The sequence below is a fragment of the Drosophila gunungcola genome (assembly GCF_025200985.1).
Source record: "Drosophila gunungcola strain Sukarami chromosome 2R unlocalized genomic scaffold, Dgunungcola_SK_2 000017F, whole genome shotgun sequence".
Taxonomy (NCBI): Eukaryota; Metazoa; Arthropoda; class Insecta; order Diptera; family Drosophilidae; genus Drosophila; species Drosophila gunungcola.
Genome location: NW_026453173.1, coordinates 782,194 through 808,356, shown reverse-complemented (window position 1 = coordinate 808,356; position 26,163 = coordinate 782,194). Strand labels below are relative to the sequence as shown.

General features: G+C 33.1%; 1 protein-coding gene across 4 annotated transcripts in view; it reads right to left on the bottom strand.

Annotated features, from left to right (window-relative positions):
- Positions 1-14,466, bottom strand: part of LOC128256389 (protein apterous) — a 37,524-nt gene extending 23,058 nt beyond the window's left edge. The window contains exons 1-3 of one of the 4 annotated variants that reach the window (XM_052986716.1): positions 12,873-14,466; positions 1,594-1,805; positions 1,321-1,537 (exon numbers count right to left, since the gene is read on the bottom strand). In XM_052986716.1, the coding sequence (XP_052842676.1) occupies positions 1,321-1,537; positions 1,594-1,805; positions 12,873-12,911 (468 nt within the window). In that variant the 5' untranslated portion in view covers positions 12,912-14,466. Of the gene's footprint in view, positions 1-1,320; positions 1,538-1,593; positions 1,806-12,872 lie in introns of those variants that run through there. The other 3 variants (XM_052986717.1, XM_052986718.1, XM_052986719.1) reach the window with 3 other exon arrangements.
- Positions 14,467-26,163: the final 11,697 nt, after the last annotated feature.

Sequence of the window (26,163 nt, the reverse complement as noted above, 5' to 3'; positions counted from 1 at the left end):
GAAACAATCAAAGAGTCCATACAAATTTCCTGCAAATAAAAAAGTGTTGACAACCAATTGTTCCCGATCCATTTTTATGGCACTTTTCCTTATGGGTTTATGACACTACATTGTTGGACTCATTCCTTGACGGATTCATTGAAGCTTAGAAAAATCTTGAGATTTTTGTTGCCTAGGCATAAAAATATTTTTTTTTTGTTTTTCTTTGTTATCTACCCTATTTTTGTTGCAAAAAGATTTTAAAAAGTTTTTAAAAAACATTAAATTATCATCGTTTCGTTTTGTCGGCAACTCCAATGAATGAGCCAAATTCTAGTTTTTATACCCTTGCAAAGGGTATTGTAAATTCAGTCAGAAGTTTGGAAAGCAGTGAAGTGGACATTTCCCTATAACCCTATAAAGTATATATATTCTTGATCAGCAACAATAGAAGAGTCAATCTAGCCATGAACCTTTTCCAAAAGTTGTCTTTCTATTGCAGGTAGTATATAAGACATATATTTTAGAACTACGGTTTTAATTTCAATAAAGTCTATTACACATAGCTCCCATGGAAACAACCGAAATATATAAAAAAGTTAAGCTATTAACTTAGATTAGCTTAGCTATTTTTTTTTTAATTTTAGAATTACGCTTTTAATTTTTTAGTCTCGGAAAACGATTACATATAGCTGACATAGGATTGATCGGCATAGCTTCAATGTTTTTAAGCATACAAGAAGTTTGAAAGATGTTTGTTTGCCAAAGGTTGCTTCCTTTCTTGTTAGACACAATTTTGCTTATTGATGTATCGACCCCTAAGTATTTTTGTACCGAAATCCGACTAGTATTTTTTACTAACGGGCAGCCATTATGTACATTTTCTTCATTCATTGCTGATTGGAATTGTCATATTTCCGCCTTGCTCGCACTTACGTAAAATCGCATAGTCTAAAAACAAATTGTTGCAATGAATGAGTCCCAGGATATATGTAAGTGCAAACATTTATAAAGATTGTAATTTTTAATTTTAAAATATTTAATAATACATATAAATACATCAAAATTATTAAAAAAGCTTAGATTATATAATGTTTCCCGCTGACAAAACTGTTTTCCGATCTAAAAAATTGTGAAATTAATCGCAATCAGCTCAAAAAAGTTAAAAAATTAATTTGAAGCCGATTTAAAAAATGTAGTTCTATACCGAGTTGTTACAGTGTTCTTCTTAAATTACCAGAGAGGAACTCATATTTTTAATACTAAATTTAAATTTGGTGAGCAACACGTCTACCCGCTCACAATTCTACAAGGAACTAATGCGAAAAGATCAGACTTTACCTGTATTTGCCGCCCGCAGCCGGAGCAGTCGTCGAGGTTGCGCGTTATTTTGCTATCGTTGGTAGACTCAGGACTGCTGGGTGGTCCGTAAGGTTCAGTTTTGAATGATATGCCGGACGTTGTCTCGTCGCTGACCTCTGTGCAATCTGTGCGGCTGCGGCTGATTGAAAATTTGGCCGTGGAGTCCTCAAAGGTTGCGCGATCGGCTGTTTCAAAGCTGGAGGATTAAATATACTTTGATTTTTCGGACTCAAGCAAAAAGGATGTCCTTACCTTCTAAATGACTCGATGCCGTATGCATTGCCAAATGGCTTTGTACTGTGATCACAAATATCTTGACACGAGGATGAGGAGCATGCGCGAAACAATGAGTGATTGTTAATTGCACCTGTAGCACTGCCACATTGAATGCTTCCTTGATGTGCTACAGGTGGTGTTGAACTTTTCTCCCTTGCACCGGGCCCAAGAAATCTTGCGCTCTGCTGCTACATGTTTCGATAAAATAAAAAAAGTATGCAGATTAAGGGATTGATAGAGAGTGGTAAAATTCATTGCATTGGCATGGCTTAGCTGTGAGATACTCACAGTTACTCTAAAATACTTGGTAATTTTTAAATTGGTGCGCTTAACTATAAATGATGCATTTTATTTTCGATGACAATGGCGGCAAAAACAAAGTCGAAGCTAAAGTTTTTTGCAATTAAGAGACACAAGCGTTTTCGTTATTCCGAGAAAGCGCTGCGCGACATTTAAGAATCGCCAACATATGAGGGGCAATCCCGAGCAAATCCATCCAAGCTAATCTCAAATCATCCTACCCCAACCCATCTTTGCGAGCTTTACTCTTTTCCAAGCCATTAAGTGAGCACAGAGGCATTTTTTTCAAGCAGAAGATTGCACTTGCTTAAATCCAACGTCCTGTCCCACCTCACCTCTTGTCTCCCAACCTGTCTTGTCCCACGAAACATCGATGCTCCAATTTACTTATTTTTGATTAATGAGTGCAAAATAGATTGCAAAGGCGTGTCGTTGCATCCGAAAGCTGCCCCGTATGTGTCAGACGGATGACAGGTTTTCCTTGTAAAACATACAAGTTTCCCTTATTCTCTAGGCAATTTTTACGAAACTTACAAAAAATGTGTTAATTACGGCCTAGGAACACGTTGTTACCTTTAGGGGAACATTTAGCTATATTTGTACATTTAGATTTGAAGTTTCGCCATTATTAGTAGTTTTAACCAAGTCATTGCATCAAAAAAAAAAAATAATGATCGCCAATCAATACACCTCTGATAGGATTGTAATTTAAGTGATTCAATTTTTTGGAAAACCGATATAATTATAAAGCCTTTCAAAAGGAAGAATTGAAACAAATTAGGAGAGCTTTTTTGGAAGACTTAAGGTGTTGCTACTACATTTTATGAAATAACATTTTCTTACAAAATATTTTGTATCCATGCAAAACTGTAAAAAAATACATTTTTAAGGGACCAGCCGCCGAAAGTCGAAAATAATTCGTGGAGAATTTAAAAGCTATATTTGTAAAATTAGTACTTAAGTATTCCTGAAATATTTGCTAATAATGGAAAAACTATAATCCCAATAATCTTGTTCTTTTTACGCAGGTTCACAGCCAAAAAAAGTGCACGAAACAATTGAACTTTTCTATAATAATTGGGTGCTCCTGAGTAAAAATATAAACACCGTTTTTCATGCCAATTTTATTTATTATTTATCTGCAGTTCTGCTAAACCGATTTCAGTCGATAGCATATTTTACTAGAAATAGGGATAGGTTTTTTAATATAGATGCTAGAGCCCGAAAGAGGTGAATAAATTCATAAAACTGAAGTTCCGACAACATAAATCAATTCTTAAATTAAATACTCCTTTAAATTGAAAATAATTTTATCACTTTAAACTACAGATGGTCAACAAATCAACGTTTTTGCCAGCTTTGAGTGACACCAATTTTGCTTGGATCCCATAATCCGTTCCAAAGTTATTCAAAAAATACTTTTTTTGTTATATTTAAAAAATACAAAGGTTTTCTACATTGTTTTCTTAATTTCAACAAATTTTAAGGACTTGTTTTAGAGATCTGGAATAATTTTTTTTGTGTTGGTAAGGTCGATATAAAAAAAGTTAGTTTTACGACTTTTTGAAGAACTAGCGTATTTAGCGGGAAATCGCTAAGAACAGCTAAGCTACAGACAAGTGCTGTATGTCATTAAAGATCGCACCTTCAACGTATAAAATATTTAATATCAAATTTTGTGACGAAAAATGAATAAGCATTCGACTAAACAAATACACTTTTTAAATGATCCCATTCGTCACGCTGAAATAAAAAATGTCTCAGTAGGCAAAAACCTGGATGAAGCGGTCCGAATGGCAACATTTAAAATGTGTATTTAAAATTTTTGGGCAGTTGATGTAAAAGAAGAAGAAAAGAACACAAAACTCAATAGCCCGCCAACAAATTTGAAACCAAATACAATTTTCACATTCGCATTCACATTCTTTCTGTGAACCAGAGGCGTTGTCGAAAGGGAAATGTTGGCTTGGGAGGTTAAGACTCCGCCAGGCAGCATTGTAAACACAGAGTAGATATAAACCATTATTTAAAGTTCAGAAAACATATAATCATTAATCCACAGCATTTAAATAAAATAAAAGCAGAAAAAAGTTATTCTTAAACAGTTTGATAGAGTTAAAGACCGTCTTCAAAAAGTTTAAGCCACTGTAGCTTTTGACGGATCGTGGCTCTGTGAGAACACCAGTCCACATCATATGAAATCCCAACCTTTTTGCTTGAATGGGCTCTGTGGGCCTGGGGTATAAGCTAACAAATATTAAAAAAAATATTCCACCCACAAAACAATTGAAGTTAAGGTCACGCCTTCCGTAGCCAACACTAGTAGCAAAAGGCGTGCAGCACTCCCACTACCCTCTAACAGTTCTTTTGTTCTTTCACTTCTAAAAGTGGTCGGCAAAGGCCTATACCTGGAGTATAGGCTAAGGCCAACTTGGCAGAGTAGCAGCAGAGCGGCGGCAGAGACCAACGTGAACAATATAAACATACACCGATAAGTTTCGCCGTGCAAATTACTCACAAGAGAAGAGTGCCGACCACTGTTCTAAAATGTTAGCTCGACTTTGGACATGTTTGTGACTACCTGAGGTCTAACATGTCTTAGAGTGACGTGACAGACTTTTGGGCGTTAGAGTGGGTAGGGCTCAGTTTTGAAAAAAAAACTTTCGCTGCTTAAAAATTACAAAAATCTGAATTTAAAAACTCAAATCTCTAGCTTTAATAGTCTGCGAGATCTCGTCTTTTATACATACGGACAGACAGACAGACATGGCTAGATCAACTCGGCTATTGTTCCTGATCAAGAATATAGTTTGTTCTTTAAAAAGTTGGAAACGCTTCCTTTCCCTGTTTCATACTTTTCAACGATTACAATGTATTTTTTTGCTAACTGAGATGTGTTCTTAGCTCACAAATTCGATACAATTTCATTTTTTCACGTGTTAGCCCCGTTTTTCCAAATAATATATATAGCATAAAAAAATAATGTTTTGTAAACCACTTGAAGTCTTATTTAAACAGATTAAAATATAAAATGTAACTAAAATAAACGTATATAAGGTGATTACTTCCGACTTTGTTTTTACGATTTTAGTTGGCGATTGCGAATTCTTTTAATTTATAAAAAGTAAAATAATGGCGCCCTGGAATTAAGAAAATCGCCATTAATATTTGCCATTTGCCATTAAAAGTCAAACTGGTGAGATTAAAGAAAAAGAAGCATGTTATTTTCCTAAGATTAAGGGGGTCATCCCGTTGTAAAGCCGGTTTAAAAGATACAACTTAAAATTGTTACCATATATTTGGTTAAATTCATACATTCATGATTTTTTTTTGAAACTAGTTAAGCTACAGACAAGTGCTGTATGCCATCAAAGATCGCACCTTCAACATATAAAATATCTGATATCAAATTTTGTGACGAAAAATGAATAAGCATTCGACTAAACAAAAACACTTTTTAAATGTTCCCATTCGTCACGCTGAAATAAAAAATGTCTCAGTAGGCAAAAACCTGGATGAAGCGAACCGAATGGAAATATTTAAAAAGTGTATTTACTAATGATATTAAAATTTTTTCGCTGGTTATCAGGATTCCGGATGTACCGGTGATCTGAACTAAAAATATCAATAGCATTTTAATATGTAAGTCTGTGGCTTTGGCCTTTTTGAAAATATTTTAAAAAATATAAATAACAAAAATTTTTTTGAATTTATGATTATAAAAACGTTTTTTTTTTTGCTCTATTTTGTTGTGCATAAAAAAAAGAAGTGACCTTTTTCAATTATGTTACTACACATGTGCTGAACATGCCCTATAAATTTAAGTCAAGTCGTTTTTTTAGATATCTTGATAGCCAGATGAAAAAAATTGTTTCGAGAAAAACGCGTTTGAAAGCTTAAATGCCAATGAAGCCATGCACAACCTGCTGGAAAACTTTTTCTTCTTAGTGTTATATCTTTTAGGAATATGTGAAAACAGCTTGATCCACATATTCTGAACAAAGTAAATTAAATATTCTTAAAAACATTAAAATTATGATTCACTTCCGTATGTGTTTAAAAACATTGAAGCTATTATGTTTCGCAGCTCAATTATTCGATAGTTCCCATGGCAACTATTTGATATCGTTTTCTGATTTTAATTAAATTAAAAGAAAAATTCTGAACTGTCAAATTATTAAAATGTCAAAAAGAACTAAAAAATATTACAAAATAGAAAAGTTACATTTAAAAAAAAAATTTGTATATTTTTATTGTTCGCATGGAAGTTTTATGACATAGTCGTCCGATTTTGATGAAATTCAAACAGTAATTTTAAAATTTTGTACCTACTATATGTCGAAGGATTAAAAGAAAATATAGCAGGCATATAATTTTTTTTCATTTATTTTTCCGATTGTTCCTATGGGAGCTATATGTTATAGTCGACCGATCCGGACGACTCCTAGTGATGATGATCAAGAACATATATACTTTATAGGGTCGGAAATGTCTCCTTCGCTGCGTTGCAAACATCTGAGTGAAATTATAATACCCTCTGCAAGGGTATACAAAGCGTAAACTGAGTTGTACTGCACTAAGCTAACAAAAAATATTCTTTTTCAAGTAAGAATCTCAGCTATGTCTAATTTCTACTGGATGGACTTTTTAACCACAACAACCTGTTTATATTTTAATTCCTTAAACTATACCTAAAACAATGTTGTTTTTTATTTTTAGTTCCGAAGCACAAATGTGTTGTAAGAGAAACGAAACAACAAAGTCGTGTGAGCACCGATTCCAACTTCGCTGACTAAAAATCGCAAACGTTATTTATAACCTTTTGGCTAGAAGAAATCCATTTTCTGGGTCATATGAATAAAATTTGGCTGTACTTCCGACGAACCCCAACGCCCGATCATTTTCAAATTTTCAGGATCCATGAATTTTGTGGTCCTTATTATCAATAAAGAGGTAAAAGCGACAAGACCGATTCCTTGGAATATAACGGTAAAAACCGTTATTTTTGGTTTTTTGACCATTTCTTGAAAAATATGGCTGCTAGCCACCTTATACTACCTAATGGGCTCATGACACTACATTGCTGGCCTATTTCGATTTCACAGCTTATTTCGTGCAAGAACTTTAGGTGCATTTTTTTTTTTTTTTTTATTGTCCTTCATAAACAATTGTTTCATTTTTATCCCATTGTAAATACTCTCAAATAATTTATCTTGCTTCCAGTGTAATTTGGTCACACTGGAAATTTCAGTTTTCATAAAATATGATAATGAGTCCCCAAACGACTATAGAACAGCGGGAATTAGTAATTACTCGTTTTAAAAATGGAAAAACACAAGGCAGTATTGTTGAAATGGTTAGCCTTAGTCCATGTACTGTTTAATACATAATCCAACGCGTCGTTCGTGAAAATCGTGTAGCAGATACATAAGGACCAAAATGCTCCCAACAAAATTTTAGCAAGCTTGAGGAGAGACGAGTTCTTTGAAATGAAAAAGTTAATCTCAAAACATCTGCTTCAAAACAAGCAGTTGAAGTTGAAAACCATTAGACGTGTATTGCGAGATCACAACTTCAATGGCCGAGTGCTCGAAAAGGATTTTTTGTAATCTAAATTAAATATATCTGGTTCCGATTGAATGCAGTATGTTTGGCGTCAACCGATTACAGAGCTCCACAGCAAGAATCTCTTATAGATAAGAATAGAGGCGGTAGGGTCAAGGTTTGGGCCTATATTTCGGCCGCCGGCGCGGGATATTTGGACTTCATCGAATGAACTATGGAAAAAAAACGTGTAAAGCTTCTGAACGAAAAATTTCTCCATAACGCCAAAAAACTAGGACTATAACGGCGTTTTCGGTTTACCAGGTCAACGACCTAAAGCATAAATCGGGTTTGTGCAATCCTAATTGTTCTGGAATTCACCTGATGAGGCCACCAGTCACCTAAATTCAATGTACATAATTGAGAATTAAAGGGCAATTTTGAACAGTCGTTTTGCAAAAGCGCATTATCTAATAAAATTATCTAAAAAACCCTTTTGGAAGAAAGGGCCAAAATTTCCAAAGGACGGAGGCTATACTAAATATTAAGTTTTAATATAACTTTTATTTTGAATCCTCTACCGCATACAAAGCCCTATATAGCTTCTTACATTCAATAATTTTGTTTTGTGATAAAAGATTTCATACGCTTATCGGAATGTTATCAGTTATTCGCTGTGTACTATTTTTTTTTGGAATTATATTTTCTGAACGTTTTATACCCTTGCAGAGGGTATTATAATTTCAGTCAGAAGTTTGTAACGCAGTAAAGGAGACGTTTCCGACCCTATAAAGTATATATATACTTGTTCAGCATCACTAGGAGAGTCGATCTAGCCATGTCCGTCTGTCCGCCGGTCCGTCCGTTTCTACGAAACTTCCTTTCTTGCTTGTTTTGCTTGCTTTATCTCAAGTTTCAAATAATTTTGTGCAAATGTCTCAAATAGGTGAACGAAAAGTGAATTTTGGTGAGTTTGAAATTTAATCGCTAAAATTTATTTTTTATTATACCTTTATTGTAACAAAATACAAATATCATATACTATTTTATGCAAAAAACTGCTGAAGCACTTTATATATATTTTTTAACTAAATCATGTCTCCACAAAAAAAATATAACCTCTATATTTTTTTTACCTAAATAAACACATATTAACTTACAGAGCGTTAAGTCGTTCGCTACAAATATAAGCTCACGAAAAAACGTTTTACTATCCCTAGGTAATATGATTAATTTTCATTTTGCTCACTTGCTTCACAACTGTAACAACAGATACTTAGTTCTTAACAGATACAATATTTTCGGAACGTTTGCGTACTTTTTCTCCGATTTGGCAATATACTATTTTACTCTTACGTCAAATCTTAAAACTTTATGTACAAAAGAAAATTAAATACTCAGTTAAACCCATATTTAATGCATTTGCAATAAGTGAAATAATTACCAATCAAAAAAGAACACCTCTTAACGTGGTAAAACGTCGTGAGGATTTTGTGACGAAAAAATGAATAAACCGCTTCAACCAGTAATTTTGCCTACACAGGCATTTTCTATCTCAGCGGCAAGCCGGAGTTTATATACCATATTGCAAATTTAAAAATTCTTTAAACATCTATTTTTCGAATTATACACGCATAGAAATGTTCGCCCTAAGACCCAGAAAAATCGCCATTGAATTTCGGCCACAGAAAGCAACCTTCATTTGAAGAAAATTTATTTCTTAAATAAAAGGTTTTTTTTTCTTAAAAATATAAGAAAGAAATATTATATCTTTAAACAAGATTATCAGAAAAAAACGAGGACGGAAGCTAACTTCGGCAAGCTAAAGTTTAAATACCCTTACAAACTTTGCCGAATTAGCTGATAAATTGCGCGAAATATCCTGATAAGTATGAAATTTTAAGAGATTTTACCATATTGTTTCTATGGAGCTATAGCATATAGACGTCCGGTCGGACCGCGATTTTACCCTGATCAAGGTATGCATAAGAAAAAGGATTTGGGAAAATCTTTCTGAAAAACATCAAATTTTAACCGATTTGACCCTATTGTTCCTTTTTCGCAAAAATAAAAATTAGCATTTTTTCATTTGTAACAATTGGTCTCGTTTAAAATCTATACTAATTTTTAGAACTAAATCCAAATTGGCAATAAAATTGCTTTAAAATATTACAGGTAGGTAATCTGAGAAAAAGGATGTAGAAAAACACCATCTAGACTCGCAAACTATTCTAAAGTTCTGTAAATTGCTTTTCTACTTTTGTCGCGTCACGTGTTTTTGTTAATTTCTAAGAACTTACTGGATATGTTTAAATAATTTTTTACCATTTGCTGGTATGATATAAAGCTATTCAAAACAAAAAATATACCAAAAATCAATTTTTGTATAAACTGTTTTCTAGACTAGGAATTATAATTTCAGTCAAACGTTTATAAAGCAGTGAAAGAGACATTTTATATTCTTCAACATTACTAGGAAACTCGATCTTACCACGTCCGTCTGTCGGTCCGTCCGTTTCTACGCAAACTAGTCTCTCTCTCTCTCTCAAAGCTATCTGCATGAAACTTTTCCAAAAAATTATTTTTCTATTGCAGGTACTGTATAAATCGAAGCCGGATCAAACTACTGAATCAAAAAACTCCCATAGAAGCAATCGGAGAAACTATGAAAAAAAACAAGAAAGGCAAGCCGAAATTCGAATACCCTTGCAGCTATTGCAAGAATTAAATATTGTTGAAAACAATAAAATTATGATTTACTTGCGTATATGTTTAAAAACATTGAAGCTATAATGATTTGCAGCTCAATTATTAGATAGCTATTTTATATATTTTTATTATTTCTATGGGAGCTACATATATGATATAGTCGTCCGATTTTGATGAACTTTAAACCGTAGTTATGAAATATTTAACCATTACTATATGTCGAAGAACTAATAGAAAAATTTAAAAACAGCTAAGTTATAATTTTTTTGTATTTATTTTTTCGATTGTTCCTATGGGAGCTATATGCTATAGTCGTCCGATTAGGCTCGTTCCGACTTATATACTACCTGCAATAGAAAGACAACTTTTGGGAAAGTTTCATGCAGATAGCTTTAAAACTGAGACACTAGTTTGCGTAGATCGACTCGCCTAGTGATGCTGAACAAGAATATATATACTTTATAGGGTCGGAAATGTCACCTTCACTGAGTTGCAAACTTCTGACTGAAATTATAATACCCTCTGCAAGGGTATAATGACACATAGCTATTTTTCAATTGATTTGAAAATATACTTCGATAAGTATTAATGGTTTAATTTTTCAAAACATTCTTAAGATAACCAGAAGTTCTCCCAAAATCGCTGTTTATGGGTGGGTATGTTCGCTCCTGTCAATCAGCAATCAGAAGAATGAATTTAATCAAAGTCATAAATTATCCTTAATGGCGTTTTCTCGAGGATATCAATTTATTTTTAGGAAAAAAATAGTTTCGTATGATTTTGATATGAAAAAAATTATAAATAAAAATTAATGATCCAATATCAAAATGGTATTACTGTTTATTTTCAGTGTATACATAAATATATATTATAATAGATATTTAAGCCTATGATAAAATTACCATTAAGCACTGGTACCTACACCACAGAACATAAACAGACAAAAATTAAATGACAGATCAGATAGAAATTCGAACCGTTAAGCCGTAGTTATTGTTGATTCTTGAAAACAACAAGAAATGATGCAGAACTCGACAAGCCGAAGTTAATTTACCTTTGCAGTTATTGTAAAAATAAAATATTCTTAAAAACACTATATAATATAGTTTCCGATTTAAATAAAACTGTTATGTTGAAATGTAGTATTACTATATCTCAAAGAATAAAAAAAAGCAAGGTTAAATTATGAAATTTTTTATTTCCGATTGAGCTATACGATATATTCGTCCGACACGGAATAGAAAGACAACTTTTGAGAAATGTATGCTTATTGTTTTAAAACTGATGGACTAGTTTGCGTAGGAACACGAACGGAGAGACGGACAAAGCTAGATCGACTCTTCTATTGATTGATTGATGATCGAGAATATATAAATTTTACAGGGTTGAAAGCGTCTCCTTTACTTCAAGGATGGACATCTAGAAAAGCCCCTCACGCAAAATTGCCTTCTTAAGCCTAGTACTAAGATCGACGAAATCCTTACGCCAGCTATGAGAGAGATCGAGAGACAAATAACCGGCGTACACTTTTCGCCAGTGCCTTTTTTCACCCCGGTACTCAGATCGACGAAAAAAACACCAGATAATTGCAAAGCGTTGCAAGATTTCTCTGGGTGAACGTAAGCCAAGCCCCGGCGTAAAGAATAAAGAATATAATTTTTGAGGTTGGAGCTGGCAGAGCATAGTATTTGTCGGATCAAAAAATGGACGGAAACTCGGGAAATTGTACTACAATAATACAATGTTGACTACAAGTACACCCGGTCCACTTATATTAAAAACTTTGTTATACGCGTGTTAAATTTAAATTGTTTTCCGTTTGTCAATAAGCTCAGCTGACTAAAAGTAAGACCGTAAAACCAAAACATCGGTCACACTAGGAAGAATAAACTTGTTACGCTGGCGTAACTGTTTGGCGATCTGTGTACTAGGCTTTACGAAAAAATATTAAAGCAAGTTTAAAGATTATACAAATTTGATCACAGATAACTTAAAACGATTTATCGTTATCTGTTCTGATGAGTCAAAATTAAACCCCTTTCAAACGGATGGAAGTTCAGAAGGAAAGCTCAAAAGACATAATTTAATACAAGCCGAAAAACGCTTAATACATAAAGTCTTTTGGGTATGCTTTACATGGTGGTACGTCGGTCTTCTACAAATAATATATGATGCAAGCAAAAGGAGGACTTTTGAATATTTTTTGCAATATCAAATTGATATGCCTAATGTAGGGTCAATTTCATTATGGAAAAGTACATGATTGATGACCAATTTTGGTATCTTTTTTCTCTGCGTAGTACTTTCTATTCACACACTGAAATTTGCCATCACGTAGACAGTCATCAACATAAACATTATTATCTAATATATATATAATTGTTAAGATCATAGTATTCTAAGCGGTAGAAACAGAATCTGATCTTATAAATCTAACAAAAACTACCCGCAAACGTTGAAAAATTCTAGGAATCGCTTTTAAACCGGAGGCGTTTTCTTATCGGCACTGTGCCGAGCTGACTGTATAGCCAGTTGGAATGGGCTAGCTTATAGTCTGACATTGATAACTCCGAGTAACCCGGTCTCGGGTCGAGATTAATCACAAAGGGCAGCGTTAGGATTACTTGCGGCGGAATGCTGCATAAAAAAGTCAAGCCTATCGGTGGCAGCCGTGGATTAATTGGAGTCCGGCGACAACTTACCCAATGCATCACAGGGCGCTCCTCGGTGCAGACGCCCATGTGCGTCTTTTGGAATGACACGAGGTCTATTTCCAAGGATGATGTCCGTCGGTTGTGGTATGTTTGTCGTTGTTTTGGCTGTGTGCTTTGTTCTGCGAGTATTGCGCCTTCTTGAAAGGCTGTGGTGCTACGTTGGTCCTAGGTAATCCTATGGGCGTGGGCTTGCCGTGTTAAAGGACAATAGACACTGATCGCGTTTGGTTGGTCGTAGGAGCCTATTTGGCCTGGTGAGAATATGTGGATATGTCACTTGTCGTTGTCTTACAGATTGGCACCGTTGGTTGCCTAATCTCAATGCATAACTAACTAACTTTACTGGCGCTTATATATTTCTCTTTTGATGCAGCATCAAGGTATTTTAAGGAACTTAAGAGTCACACACAAGTAAGCACGAGGCATTCACTGAAACACTTGATTCTAGACCAGGTAGAATGATTAGATCGATTAGGGTCCGTTTCTGGGCCCCGACCGCACAGACGGAGAGCCGATCACGGGACGGTGACAACGAGCGGTCAGCGGACAGGGTTTAAAGTAAATTTATGACATTAATTTACGAGACAGCGCGAGAATGGCACACCAGATCCAAATTGAGTGGTAAAGGTCGGCTTTTGTCGGGTTCTTCCTGCGACTGTCGCCGATGCTTACTACTGATACGGCAATAGAGAGGCGGATGCGGTTTCGTCTTTACTGCTGCGTTGTGTTGTTTATGGACAAGCGTTTACCGATCCCGATCGACCTTCTGTTTTTGGCCGCTTCTTCCGCTCCCCTTACTTTCGACTGCTCCAGCCGTCGATTAGTAGCTCAGCTCGGCAGCTGTAACCCGTTTTAGGCTCTATTCTCGCAAACCGAAAACTCCGGCAGGCTCTTACGCAAAATCCCGACCGCGACAGCTCTGCTGTTGATGTTTTTCTTCCGTGTAGAATAGAAACAGACGCGCATTCGAAACTCGATTACCGTTTGCAGTCCTCAACCGATCTGATCAGTGGCGCGAGGACAACCAGTCGGCGCAGCTGAGAAACTGCGAGTGTTTTGCCGCACTCCGAGCGCAGTGTCAGAAGCTGAAAAACTCAAAAACGCCCCGTACACCGTGTAGATGTGTGCGTGTGTGCGCGCGCCGGTGTGAGTTAGGGCAAGAGTGCGGTGCCGCGCGACTGTTGCTGGACTGCTCGCGCACACGCTCGGCGTCAGCACTCCACTGGTGGCAAATGGCGGCGCTCTCAGCTGATTGCACCAGTAGCTCGCACCCGCTCTAACGCACGGCAAGCGGCCGGAGAGGGCGTGGTGTTTTGTCACCGCTCTCACCCCAGCCTGCTTGCCAACCTACGCGCCCCGCCCACCCTTGCAGAGGGCTGCTGGTCGGCTGCCAAACATGAATAATGCAGCGGCAGCACTCAGGAGAACCAGAAGCAGAGCGGCAGAAGTCATATGGATGGAGATGGACAGCGACTGGGAGCTGTATGCGGAGCCCATGACAGGAATTTCGACTCGCAAAGGATGTACGCTGGTCTAAACACGCACAGACGAATCCACACTTACATTCTCAGAGGAGTCGCCGCTTGGCGCTGCTACTTCTTCAGCTCTGCTTGTTAATACTGTTGCTGTTACGTCCGCCGCCGCTTCTGGTCGCTTTCCCCAGCCCCTGCTAGAGTTCAAGAAGGCAAAAAGTTTGAGAACATCAGGTCTTATTTTTTTTTTTTTGGTTTGTTGAGCACGTTTGCTTATTTTGCGTATTTAATTTTAGTCTTGGCATTAAAGTTGTGTGTATTTTTATACACTCATGGAAATGTTTTTCTACGTTTCAAAATTTTTAAATACATAAAAAAAAATTTAATGTTATGTTTTAATACAGTTAGTATTAATGTAGAAGTATTAATTAAATATTAAATAACATAACCAAAATACTTTGTAGTTTCATTTTTATGCCGAAGAGCCTAAATTGTAGTTGAAGGACTTATTTAAGTCCCATACTTCTTATTTTGATACTTTTGGGTATCTTATTGATATCCTTTTCATATTTTAAAATTGTAAAATTTAGTTTGTATGACAATTTTTTTTGGGAGTACGCCAAAAATTTATAAATTTAAAAAATTATTTTATAAGCTAAGGCTAATTTTCTAAAAGGTGGGGAAATATTATTCGTTGGCGCCTATTTTAACCTCAAAGACGATTCGCCATGGATTTGTTCACATAACTTTGTTAAATCCACGGGTAAGTTGCTCTAAAACTAAAAATACAATTATTTTCTCAATTTAAAGGGCGAACTTGCGCTTAATTGTAGAACAAAAAGTCATCCAAAAATTTATTGAAGTAAGTAAAATCGACTGAAGGCTTACAAAATTGGTAGGCCAACGGTCTAAAGTCCTGCACTTTAAATGGTTGGGAGCTGATTTCTTCGGAAAGTTATAAGTTTTTTTTTTATTTTAATACAAACAAAATTATAGTTAATTACGAAAAAGGATAAATAAATTGTTATACCATTGCAGAGCGTATTATAATTTCAGTCAGAAGTTTGCAACGCAGTGAAGGAGACATTTCCGACCCTATAAAGTATATATATTCTTGATCAGTATCACTATGCGAGTCGATCTAGCCATGTCCGTCTGTCCGTCCGTCTGTCCGTCTGTCCGTCTGTCCGTCCGTCCGTTTCTACGCAAACTAGTCTCTCAGTTTTAAAGCTATCTGAATGAAACTTTCCCAAAAGTTGTCTTTCTATTGCAGGTAGTATATAAGTCGGAACGAGCCGGATCGGACGACAATAGCATATAGCTCCCATAGGAACAATCGGAAAAATAAATGAAAAAAAATTATAACTTTGCTGTTTTTTAATTTTTTTTTTAGTTCTTCGACATTTAGTAATGGTTCAATATTTCAGAATTATGATTTAAATTTTATCAAAATCGGACGACTATAGCATATAGCTCCCATAGGAACAATCGGAAAATAAAATGAAAAAAAAATAATACCTTTCCTGTTTTTTAATTTTTTTTTTAGTTCTTCGAGATATAGTAATGGTTAAATATTTCAGAATTACGGTTTAAATTTCATCAAAATCGGACGACGATAGCATATAGCTCCCATAGGAACAATCATAAAAATAAATGAAAAAAAATTATAGCTTTTCTGTTTTTTAATTTTTTTTTAGTTCTTCGAGATATAGTAATGGATAAATATTTCAGAATTACGGTTTAAATTTCATCAAAATCGGACGACTATATCATATAGCTCCAATAGAAATAATAAAATTATATAAATAACTACCTAATAATGAGCTGCAAATCATCATTGCTTCAATGTTTTTAGACATATACGCAAGTAAATCATAATTTTAATGTTTTCAAAAATATTTAATTCTTGCAATAGCTGCAAGGGTATATAAGCTTCGGCTTGCCGAAGTTTGCTTCCTTTCTTGTTTATTTTTTTTTTAGTTCTTCGACATATAGTAATGGTTAACTAATTCAGAATTACGGTTTAAATTACAACAAAATCGGACGACTATATCATACAGCTCCCATAGAAATAATAAAATATATAAAATAACTATCTAATAATTGAGCTGCAAATCATCATTGCTTCAATGTTTTTAGACATAAACGCAAGTAAATCATAATTTTAATGTTTTCAAAAACGTTTAATTCTTACAATAGCTGCAAGGGTATATGAACTTCGGCTTGCGAAGTTTGCTTTCTTTCTTGTTTTATTAGATTTTATCAATCAAATGCAATACAATTTTTTTACTTTAAAAAATATTTATTATACCCTTGCAGAGGGTATTATAATTTCAGTTAGAAGTTTGCAACGGAAACGTTTCCGACGCTATAAAGTATGTATATTCTTGGTCAGCATCACTAGGAGAGTCGATCTCGCCATGTATGTCTGTCCGTCTGTCCGCCCGCTTCTAGGCAAACTAGTCTCTCAGTCTTAAAGCTATCTGCATGAAACTTTTTCAAAAGTTGTCTTTCAATTGCAGGTAGTATATAAGTCGGAACGAGCCAAAAATAAATAAAAACAAGAAAGGAAGCAAACTTCGGCAAGCCGAAGTTTATATACCCTTGCAGCTATTGCAAGAATTAAATATTTTTGAAAACATTAAAATTATGATTTACTTACGTATATGTCTAAAACATTGAAGCAATGATGATTTGCAGCTCATTATTAGGTAGTTATTTTATATAATTTTATAATTTCTATGGGAGCTGTATGATATAGTCGTCCGATTTTGTTGTAATTTAAACCGTAATTCTGAAATATTTATCCATTACTATATGTCGAAGAACTTATAGAAAAATTTAAAAACACCAAAGTTACAATTTTTTTTTATTTACTTTTATGATTGTTCCTATGGGAGCTATATGCTTTAGTCGTCCGATTTTGATGAAATTTAAACCGTAATTCTGAAATATTTAACCATTACTATATCTCGAAGAACTAAAAAAAAATTAAAAAACAGAAAAGTTATAATTTTTTTTCATTTATTTTTCCGATTGTTCCTATGGGAGCTATATGCTATAGTCGTCCGATTTTGATTAAATAAATCATAATTCTGAAATATTAAACCATAACTAAATGTCGAAGAACTAAAAAAAAAATTAAAAAACAGCAAAGTTATAATTTTTTTTCATTTATTTTTCCGATTGTTCCTATGGGAGCTATATGCTATAGTCGTCCGATCCGGCTCGCTCCGACTTATATACTACCTGCAATAGAAAGACAACTTTTGGGAAAGTTTCATGCAGATAGCTTAAAAACTGAGAGACTAGTTTGCATATAAATTGACGGACAGACGGACAGACGGACATGGCTAGATCGACTCTACTAGTGATGCTGATCAAGAATATATATACTTTATAGGGTCGGAAACGTCTCCTTCACTGCGTTGCAAACTTCTGACTGAAATTATAATACCCTCTGCAAGGGTATAAAAATTATCACTTTGCTGTTTTTTAATTTTTTTTAGTTCTTCGAAATGTAGTAATTGTTATTTATTTCAGAACTACGGATTAAATTTAATCAAAATCGGACGACTATATCATTTATCTCCCATGGAAACTTTAAAAATATATACAACATTTTTTTTAAATGTAACTTTTCTATTTTATAAATTTTTTTTTAAATTCTTTTTGAGTTGTTAATAATTTGACAGTTCAGAATTACGCTTTTAATTTTATTAAAATTGGAAACGGTATCATATAGCTACCATAGGAATAATCGAAAAATAAAGCTGCAAATCATCATAGCTTCAATGTTTTTAAACATCTACGCAAGCAAATCATAATTTTAATTTTTTCAATAATATTTAGTTTTTGCAATAGCTGCAAGGGTATATGAACTTTGGTTTGCCAAAGTTTGCTTCCTTTTCTGTTTTTTTTTGGTATTTTTAAATCGATTAGTTGAGAATTAAACTGTGAACCCAAAAGAATGAAATATGTTACGGCTTAAACCGTCGAGTCCCGCTAAATGATGAATGCACAAAATGCTTTTTATCAAATAAGTAGATTCTTGTATTAATTTCTCTAATCCAGTTTTTTTACCCTTGCAGAAAGTACTATAATTTCAGCCAGAAGTTTGAACGCAGTGATAGAGACATTTCCGACCATACACCCAGACAAATCGCCCTTTATTCATGAAATTCGCCATTGATTCAAGCAAATCGCCAAAGAATTTCAGCCATTGGCGACCCGCCAAGGGGTTTCATTTTCATAAATGTTACAATTAAAATAACAAAAACATTTCTTGAATTTAAAAAAAGTTTTTACAAAATAACAAGAGCGTTTTTGTATTAATTAAACTACCAAGGGCTTTCTTAATTCAATATTTCAATATTTACATTTTATAATTCATTTTACATACCGAAAAAACTTTTAGTCAACAGATAAAATAAATTATATTTGTAAAAACTCTTACCTCGATCTCGATTTGAACTCGCGACCGCTCTTACTTACTGAAGTTAAGATAAAAACCAAAAAAGCATAACTAAACAAATTTTAGTTTACAACTTGCCACGGACAAGGATTTGAACTCTTGGTCTCCTGATCAAAAGTAAAGTGGCCGGACGCATTTACCAGCATTACCATAGACCACGCTCAAAATGTACAAAAAACAAGAAAAAAAGCAAACTTCGGCAAGCCAAAGTGTATATACTCTTGCACACTCAAAAAAAATCGCCATATATTTCCGAAAATCGCAAGTGATTTTAAAACGCCCTAGAGTCAATTTTTTTTTCCACACACAAAGAATTCTGACGTTCAGAAATTGAGAATTTGAATTCTCAACTTCAGGATAAACTCATTTTGAGTACAGATTTTGCCAAAGAACTCACATTATAAGAAAAATCCGTGGTCTAGCGGTCTGAGATATCCGGACCAGGAAGCTAACACCCAAGGTTTTGAGGTTCCGAATTCACTTCGAGTTGTGTGATTATTTTTTTATTTGTTTTTTATTTTTATTTTATTAATGCTTATATATGTAACTCTTAATCATTTATAAAAATAAAGAAAATAGTTTTGCGGCTTTGCTTACATACAAGTTAGAGCGTGCGTGAACGAGTGGTTAAGGCTTACATTTAGAGCGCGAAAGGTGTTCAATTCTCAGTCGAGGCATGTGCCTTTCATAAAAATATTTCGTAAGTAAATGGTTTCATTTAACACGTTAATTAATAATATAACAATTAATTATGAATTATTATGTTTATAAAGAATCAATTATAGCTCTACAAGTGGACAAAAACGACCGACGCTCGTTTTCAAATTAAATTTCTATACATATGTATGTATGTATATATGTAAAACAAACAACAAACAAAATTGAAAGAAAATGTTAGTTACATTTTTGGGCGATTTATTTTGGTAGATTCTCATTTTGAGTAAAAATACTTGAAAAAATCACTTACATATGTACTCAATTTAAGTTTTATTGTTCTTAAAATATTCTCAGATTGAGTGCAATATACTTGATTAAATTTTTCTGTGTATAAAAAAAAAAAATTTGAAAATTTTTTTAGAATTTATCCAATGTCCGGTACATCCGATCGAAGCAATGCGAGGTGGGGCTCGACTGACCTTTAGTAAAGGGTTAATAATTTAGAAGTTCGCTTATATCTTTATTCAAATCGGAAAACGATATCATATAGCTGCTATAGACACGATCAAAAAATTTAGCTGAAAATCATCATAGCTTCAATGTTTTTAAACATAAACGCAAACAAATCGAAATTTATATGTTTTAAAGATAACTATATTTTTGCAATAGCTGCACTCAGAAAAAAAATCGAGCTTGATTTAAGAAACTCGCCATTGATTCATGAAAATCGCCGATGAATTTCAGCCAATGGCATTTACCAGCTAGACTGCGACAAAAATTTATAATAATATAACCATTTCTTGTTCATTGAATTTTCTAAAATAAAGTGCGGATTCGACCTAAATTTACAAATCGACACAATTTTAAGAAAACTACCCACTGCACTATTCCAGATTCCGTTCTTTTTTTGGCATAAACTCGATTTTTCTATGTTAAAATATCGTTGTTTTCTTATTTCAACCTTAAAGTAAATTTTTATTAAAGACTTTAAAAGCGCCACCAAGTCTTTTTGATAGCTTTTAAAATAAAGCTTGCGATCAGCTGATTTCCGAATATAAATTTGCGCCAAAATATTAACTTTATGTGGTGTCACAAAATTCAACTAAATTATGGTAAGTAATCTTCAATGTATGCACTATTTAATGTATATTGTTATTTTATGTGTATTTCTAAGGATTTAGTATTGTGTAATATCCAATTTATGTGTATTTTTTTTAGAAAACTAACATGCGTCCTCCGTGTTTCGTGGAATATAACTATTAAGCAGTTCCATGCTGAAAGCAACTAATTGGTCCAGGTTGTACTTGTCAGTGTTGTATTTTACCACAAATCAAAAACTCATCCCCGTTCGTCCCCAATTTCTCACATTTTGGTAATATATAGGCACGTTTGAGTTTAGTCACAGCGAACTTTCGAACTTCGGAAAACTCAATGTGTATCGGAGTGGATATACACCAAAATTAAGTGTTTTTACTGTGGAAGCCAAGATAAAAAAATGATGGCACCGAGTTATCACAGTTTTTTTTAAATTTATAATAACCATCTAATTGACAATTTGTTTTAAAGAAATACACCATACTTGTATTTTTTGTGGCTTGTATGGGGGCGGTGGGAAGGCGTGGTCCAACTGGCAAACAATTTTTTTCGAAATTCCACTTTAGTCTCCCAATCATTTGTGCAAAATTTTGAGTACTTTAGGTTGATTTTTAGAGTTTATGCGAAAAATGTTGATTTTTGGACCAAAGTGCACTGCAAGGGTAATAAAATAAAGAAAAAATCGTCTTTAGTGTTAGAAAAAAACATGCTTCTTCTTCAAACTCACCATTTTGACTTTTAAAGTCAAATTTTCCTAAAAACTACACAGAGCAAATTCATCAAGTATATTGCACTCAAACTAAGAGTATTCGTACTCAAAAAAAATCCAGGACCAAAAATTTTCACTTAAAGTCCATTTTACACAGTTTGAGTACAAATTTTAAAGAATGAAAGAACTCAAAGTGAGGATCTACCAAAATAAATCGGCCAAAACAAAAAACAAGAATCACAAAACTCGATGTGAACTCTGAACTCAAAATTTTGGGTTTTGGCTTTGTCTTTCTATTGCAGGTAGTATATAAGTCGGAACGACCCGGATCGGACTACTATAGCATATAGCTCCCATAGGAACAATCGGAAAAATAAATGAAAAAAATTATAATTTTGCTGTTTTTATACCCTTGCAGAGGGTATTATAATTTCAGTCAGAAGTTTGCAACGCAGTGAAGGAGACGTTTCCGACCCTATAAAGTATATATATTCTTGATCAGCATCACTAGTTGAGTCGATCTAGCCATGTCCGTCTGTCCGTCCGTCTGTCCGTCTGTCCGTCTGTCCGTCTGTCCGTCCGTTTATATGCAAACTAGTCTCTCAGTTTTTAAGCTATCTGCATGAAACTTTCCCAAAAGTTGTCTTTCTATTGCAGGTAGTATATAAGTCGGAGCGAGCCGGATCGGACGACTATAGCATATAGCTCCCATAGGAACAATCGGAAAAATAAATGAAAAAAAATTATAACTTTGCTGTTTTTTAATTTTTTTTTAGTTCTTCGACATTTAGTAATGGTTTAATATTTCAGAATTATGATTTAAATTTTATCAAAATCGGAGGACTATAGCATATAGCTCCCATAGGAACAATCGGAAAAATAAATGAAAAAAAATTATAACTTTTCTGTTTTTTAATTTTTTTTTTAGTTCTTCGAGATATAGTAATGGTTAAATATTTCAGAATTACGGTTTAAATTTCATCAAAATCGGACGACTATAGCATATAGCTCCCATAGGAACAATCATAAAAGTAAATAAAAAAAAATTATAACTTTGGTTTTTTTAAATTTTTCTATAAGTTCTTCGACATATAGTAATGGATAAATATTTCAGAATTACGGTTAAAATTTCATCAAAATAGGACGACTATATCATATAGCTCCAATAGAAATAATAAAATTATATAAAATAACTACCTAATAATGAGCTGCAAATCATCATTGCTTCAATGTTTTTAGACATATACGCAAGTAAATCATAATTTTAATGTTTTCAAAAATATTTAATTCTTGCAATAGCTGCAAGGGTATATAAACTTCGGCTTGCCGAAGTTTGCTTCCTTTCTTGTTTATTTTTTTTTTTAGTTCTTCTACATATAGTAATGGTTAATTATTTCAGAATTGCGTTTTAAATTTCATCAGAATCGGACGAGTATATCATATTGCTCCCACAGGAACAATCGGAAAAAAAATGAAAAAAAAAATTATAACTTAGCTGTTTTTTAATTTAATTCTTAGTTCTTCGACGTATAGGATTGGTAAATTATTTCAGAATTACGTTTTAAATTTCACAAAAATCGTACTATATCATATAGCTCCCATAGGAACAATCGGGGAAAAAATGAGAAAAAAAATTATAACTTAGCTGTTTTTTAATTTTTTTTCTTAGTTCTTCGACATATAGTATTGGGTATTATTATTTCAGAATTATGGTTTAAATTTCATCAAAATCGGACGACTATATCACATAGCTCCTATAGAAATAATAAAAATATATATCTAATAGTTGAAATGTAAATCATCATAGCTTCAATGTTTTTCAACATATACGCAAGTAAATCATAATTTTAATGTTTTCAAAAGTATTTAATTTAGCTTCAATGTTTTTCAACATATACGCAAGTAAGTCATAATTTTAATGTTTTCAAAAGTATTTAATTCTTGCAATAGCTGCAAGGGTATATGAACTTCGGCTTGCCGAAGTTTGCTTTCTTTCTTGTTTAATTTTATTAGTTCTTGGACATATAGTAATGGTTAAATATTTCAGATTTACGTTTTAAATTTCATCAAAATCGGACGACTATATCATATTGCTCCCATAGGAACAATCGGAAAAAAATTAAAAAAAAATGATAGCTTTGCTGTTTTTAATTTTTTTTTTAGTTCTTAGACTTATAGTAATGGTTAAAATTTTCAGAATTACGTTTTAAATTTCATCAAAATCGGACGACTATATCATATAGCTCCCATAGGAACAATCGAAAAAATAAATTAAAACAAATTATAACCTTGCTGTTTTTTAATTTTTCTTTTAGTTCTTCGACATATAGTAATGGTTAAAATTTTCAGAATTACGGTTTAAATTTCATCAAAATCGGACGACTATATCATTTAGCCCCCATAAGAACAATCGAAAAAAAAATACAAAAAAAAATTTTAACTTTGCTGATTTTAAATTTTTCTATTAGTTCTTCGACATATAGTAATGGTTAAATATTTCAGAATTACAAAATCGGACGACTATATCATATAGCTCCCATAGAATTAATAAAAATATATAAAATAACTATTTAATAATTGAGCTGCAAATCATCATAGCTTCAATGTTCTTAGACATATACGCAAGTAAATCATAATTTTAATGTTTTAAAATATATTTAATTCTTGCAATAGCTACAAGGGTATATGAACTTCGGCTTGCCAAAGTTTGCTTCCTTTCTTGTTTAATTTTTTTTTAGTTGTTCGACATAAAGCAATGGTTAAATATTTCAGAATTATGGTTTAAATTTCATCAAAGTCGGACTACTATATCATATAGCTTTCTTGGGAATAATTAAAATATTACAATTTTTTTTTTTAATTTACCTAATTTTATACCCTTGCAGAGGGTATTATAATTTCAGTCAGAAGTTTGCAACGCAGTGAAGGAGACGTTTCCGACCCTATAAAGTATATATATTCTTGATCAGCATCACTAGTAGAGTCGATCTAGCCATGTCCGTCTGTCCGTCCGTCTGTCCGTCTGTCCGTCCGTTTATATGCAAACTAGTCTCTCAGTTTTTAAGCTATCTGCATGAAACTTTCCCAAAAGTTGTCTTTCTATTGCAGGTAGTATATAAGTCGGAACGAGCCGGATCGGACGACTATAGAATATAGCTCCCATAGGAACAATCGGAAAACTAAATGAAAAACAAGAAAGAAAGCAAACTTCGGCAAGCCGAAGTTCATATACCCTTGCAGCTATCGCAAGAATTAAATATTTTTGAAAACATTAAAATTATGATTTACTTGCGTATAGGTTTAAAAACATTGAAGCTATGACGATTTGCAGCTTAATTATTTGATTGTTCTTTTATATATTTTTATTATTTGTATGGGAGCTATATGATATAGTCGTCCGATTTTGATGAAATTTAAACCATAATTCTGAAATATTTAACCATTGCTATATGTCGAAGAACTAAAAAAAAATTAAAAAACAGCAAAGTTATAATTTTTTTCAATTATTTTTCCGATTGTTCCTATGGGAGCTATATGCTATAGTCGTCCGATTTTGATGAAATTTTAACCATAATTCTGAAATATTTAACAATTGCTATATGTCGAAGAACTAAACAAAAAATTAAAAAACAGCAAAGTTATAATTTTTTTTAATTATTTTTCCGATTGTTCCTATGGGAGCTATATGCTATAGTCGTCCGATTTTGATGAAATTTTAACCATAATTCTGAAATATTTAACCATTGCTTTATGTCGAAGAACAAAACAAAAAATTAAAAAACAGCAAAGTTATAATTTTTTTCAATTATTTTTCCGATTGTTCCTATGGGAGCTATATGCTATAGTCGTCCGATTTTAATGAAATTTAAACCATAATTCTGAATTATTTAACCATTGCTATATGTCGAAGAACTAAACAAAAAATTAAAAAACAGCAAAGTTATAATATAAAAATAAAAAAATGTATATTAAATCAAAGTTAATAAAAAATAAATTAAAATTAAAAAAATTTATATTTTACATTCTTGGGTAAGGCTATTTTTGGAACCACTCTAAATATGTTATTGTGGAACGAATCAAGATTCATTCTAAATATGTGTTCCAGAAACCCGAGAAACAGTTCTAAGTTCGTTCTAATAGTGCGTTGTAGAATGCTTGTTTCGTAAGGCACAATTGGAATGGAAGTCGAGCGTTTCCGAAGTTAAAATGTCCTTCCTTCTCAAATTTAGAAATTTTAACCATTAAACAAAATCGAACTAAAACCTAACAAATTTTTGTTAAGTAAATTTTTACCTTTTTTGCGGATTTCCCTTAAAAATAGAAATATTTTCTATTGTATAGAAATTATTTTGCAAAAATTCTCTGCCTGTACCTAAAATTAAATAACCTTAAGAAATATAAATGTTTTCTATAATATAAAAATCTTTTTTAAACAAGAGAGAACGCTTTAGTCGAGTTTCCCGACTATTAGATACCCGTTACCCAGCTTGCTAGCTAACACACATGCAATTTAATTTAAAGATAAACCTGATTTGTAAAATTCACATTAGAACATTTTTATACACAAATAATACCGAAACTTGAAAAAAACTCACCTTTTTATTTGGTCGTCGGCGAGAATCCAACCCGGGCCTTCCGCGCGGGTGTTGTACATTGAAACACTAGGCTATGTTCGCACTCAAAGAATGAACTTCAAAAGCAAAGACTGTTTCGTCAGCTTGGACGAGTCATGTTAAAAAATATCAAAACAATCATACATTTTCAGAGATGGTTCAGAAATTGACACTATCTATTCAGAAATAGTTTATTTTTATGAATTAACAATAAAAAGTTATGATCATTTTAGATAATTTCCTTAAGTTTTTTGTCTGC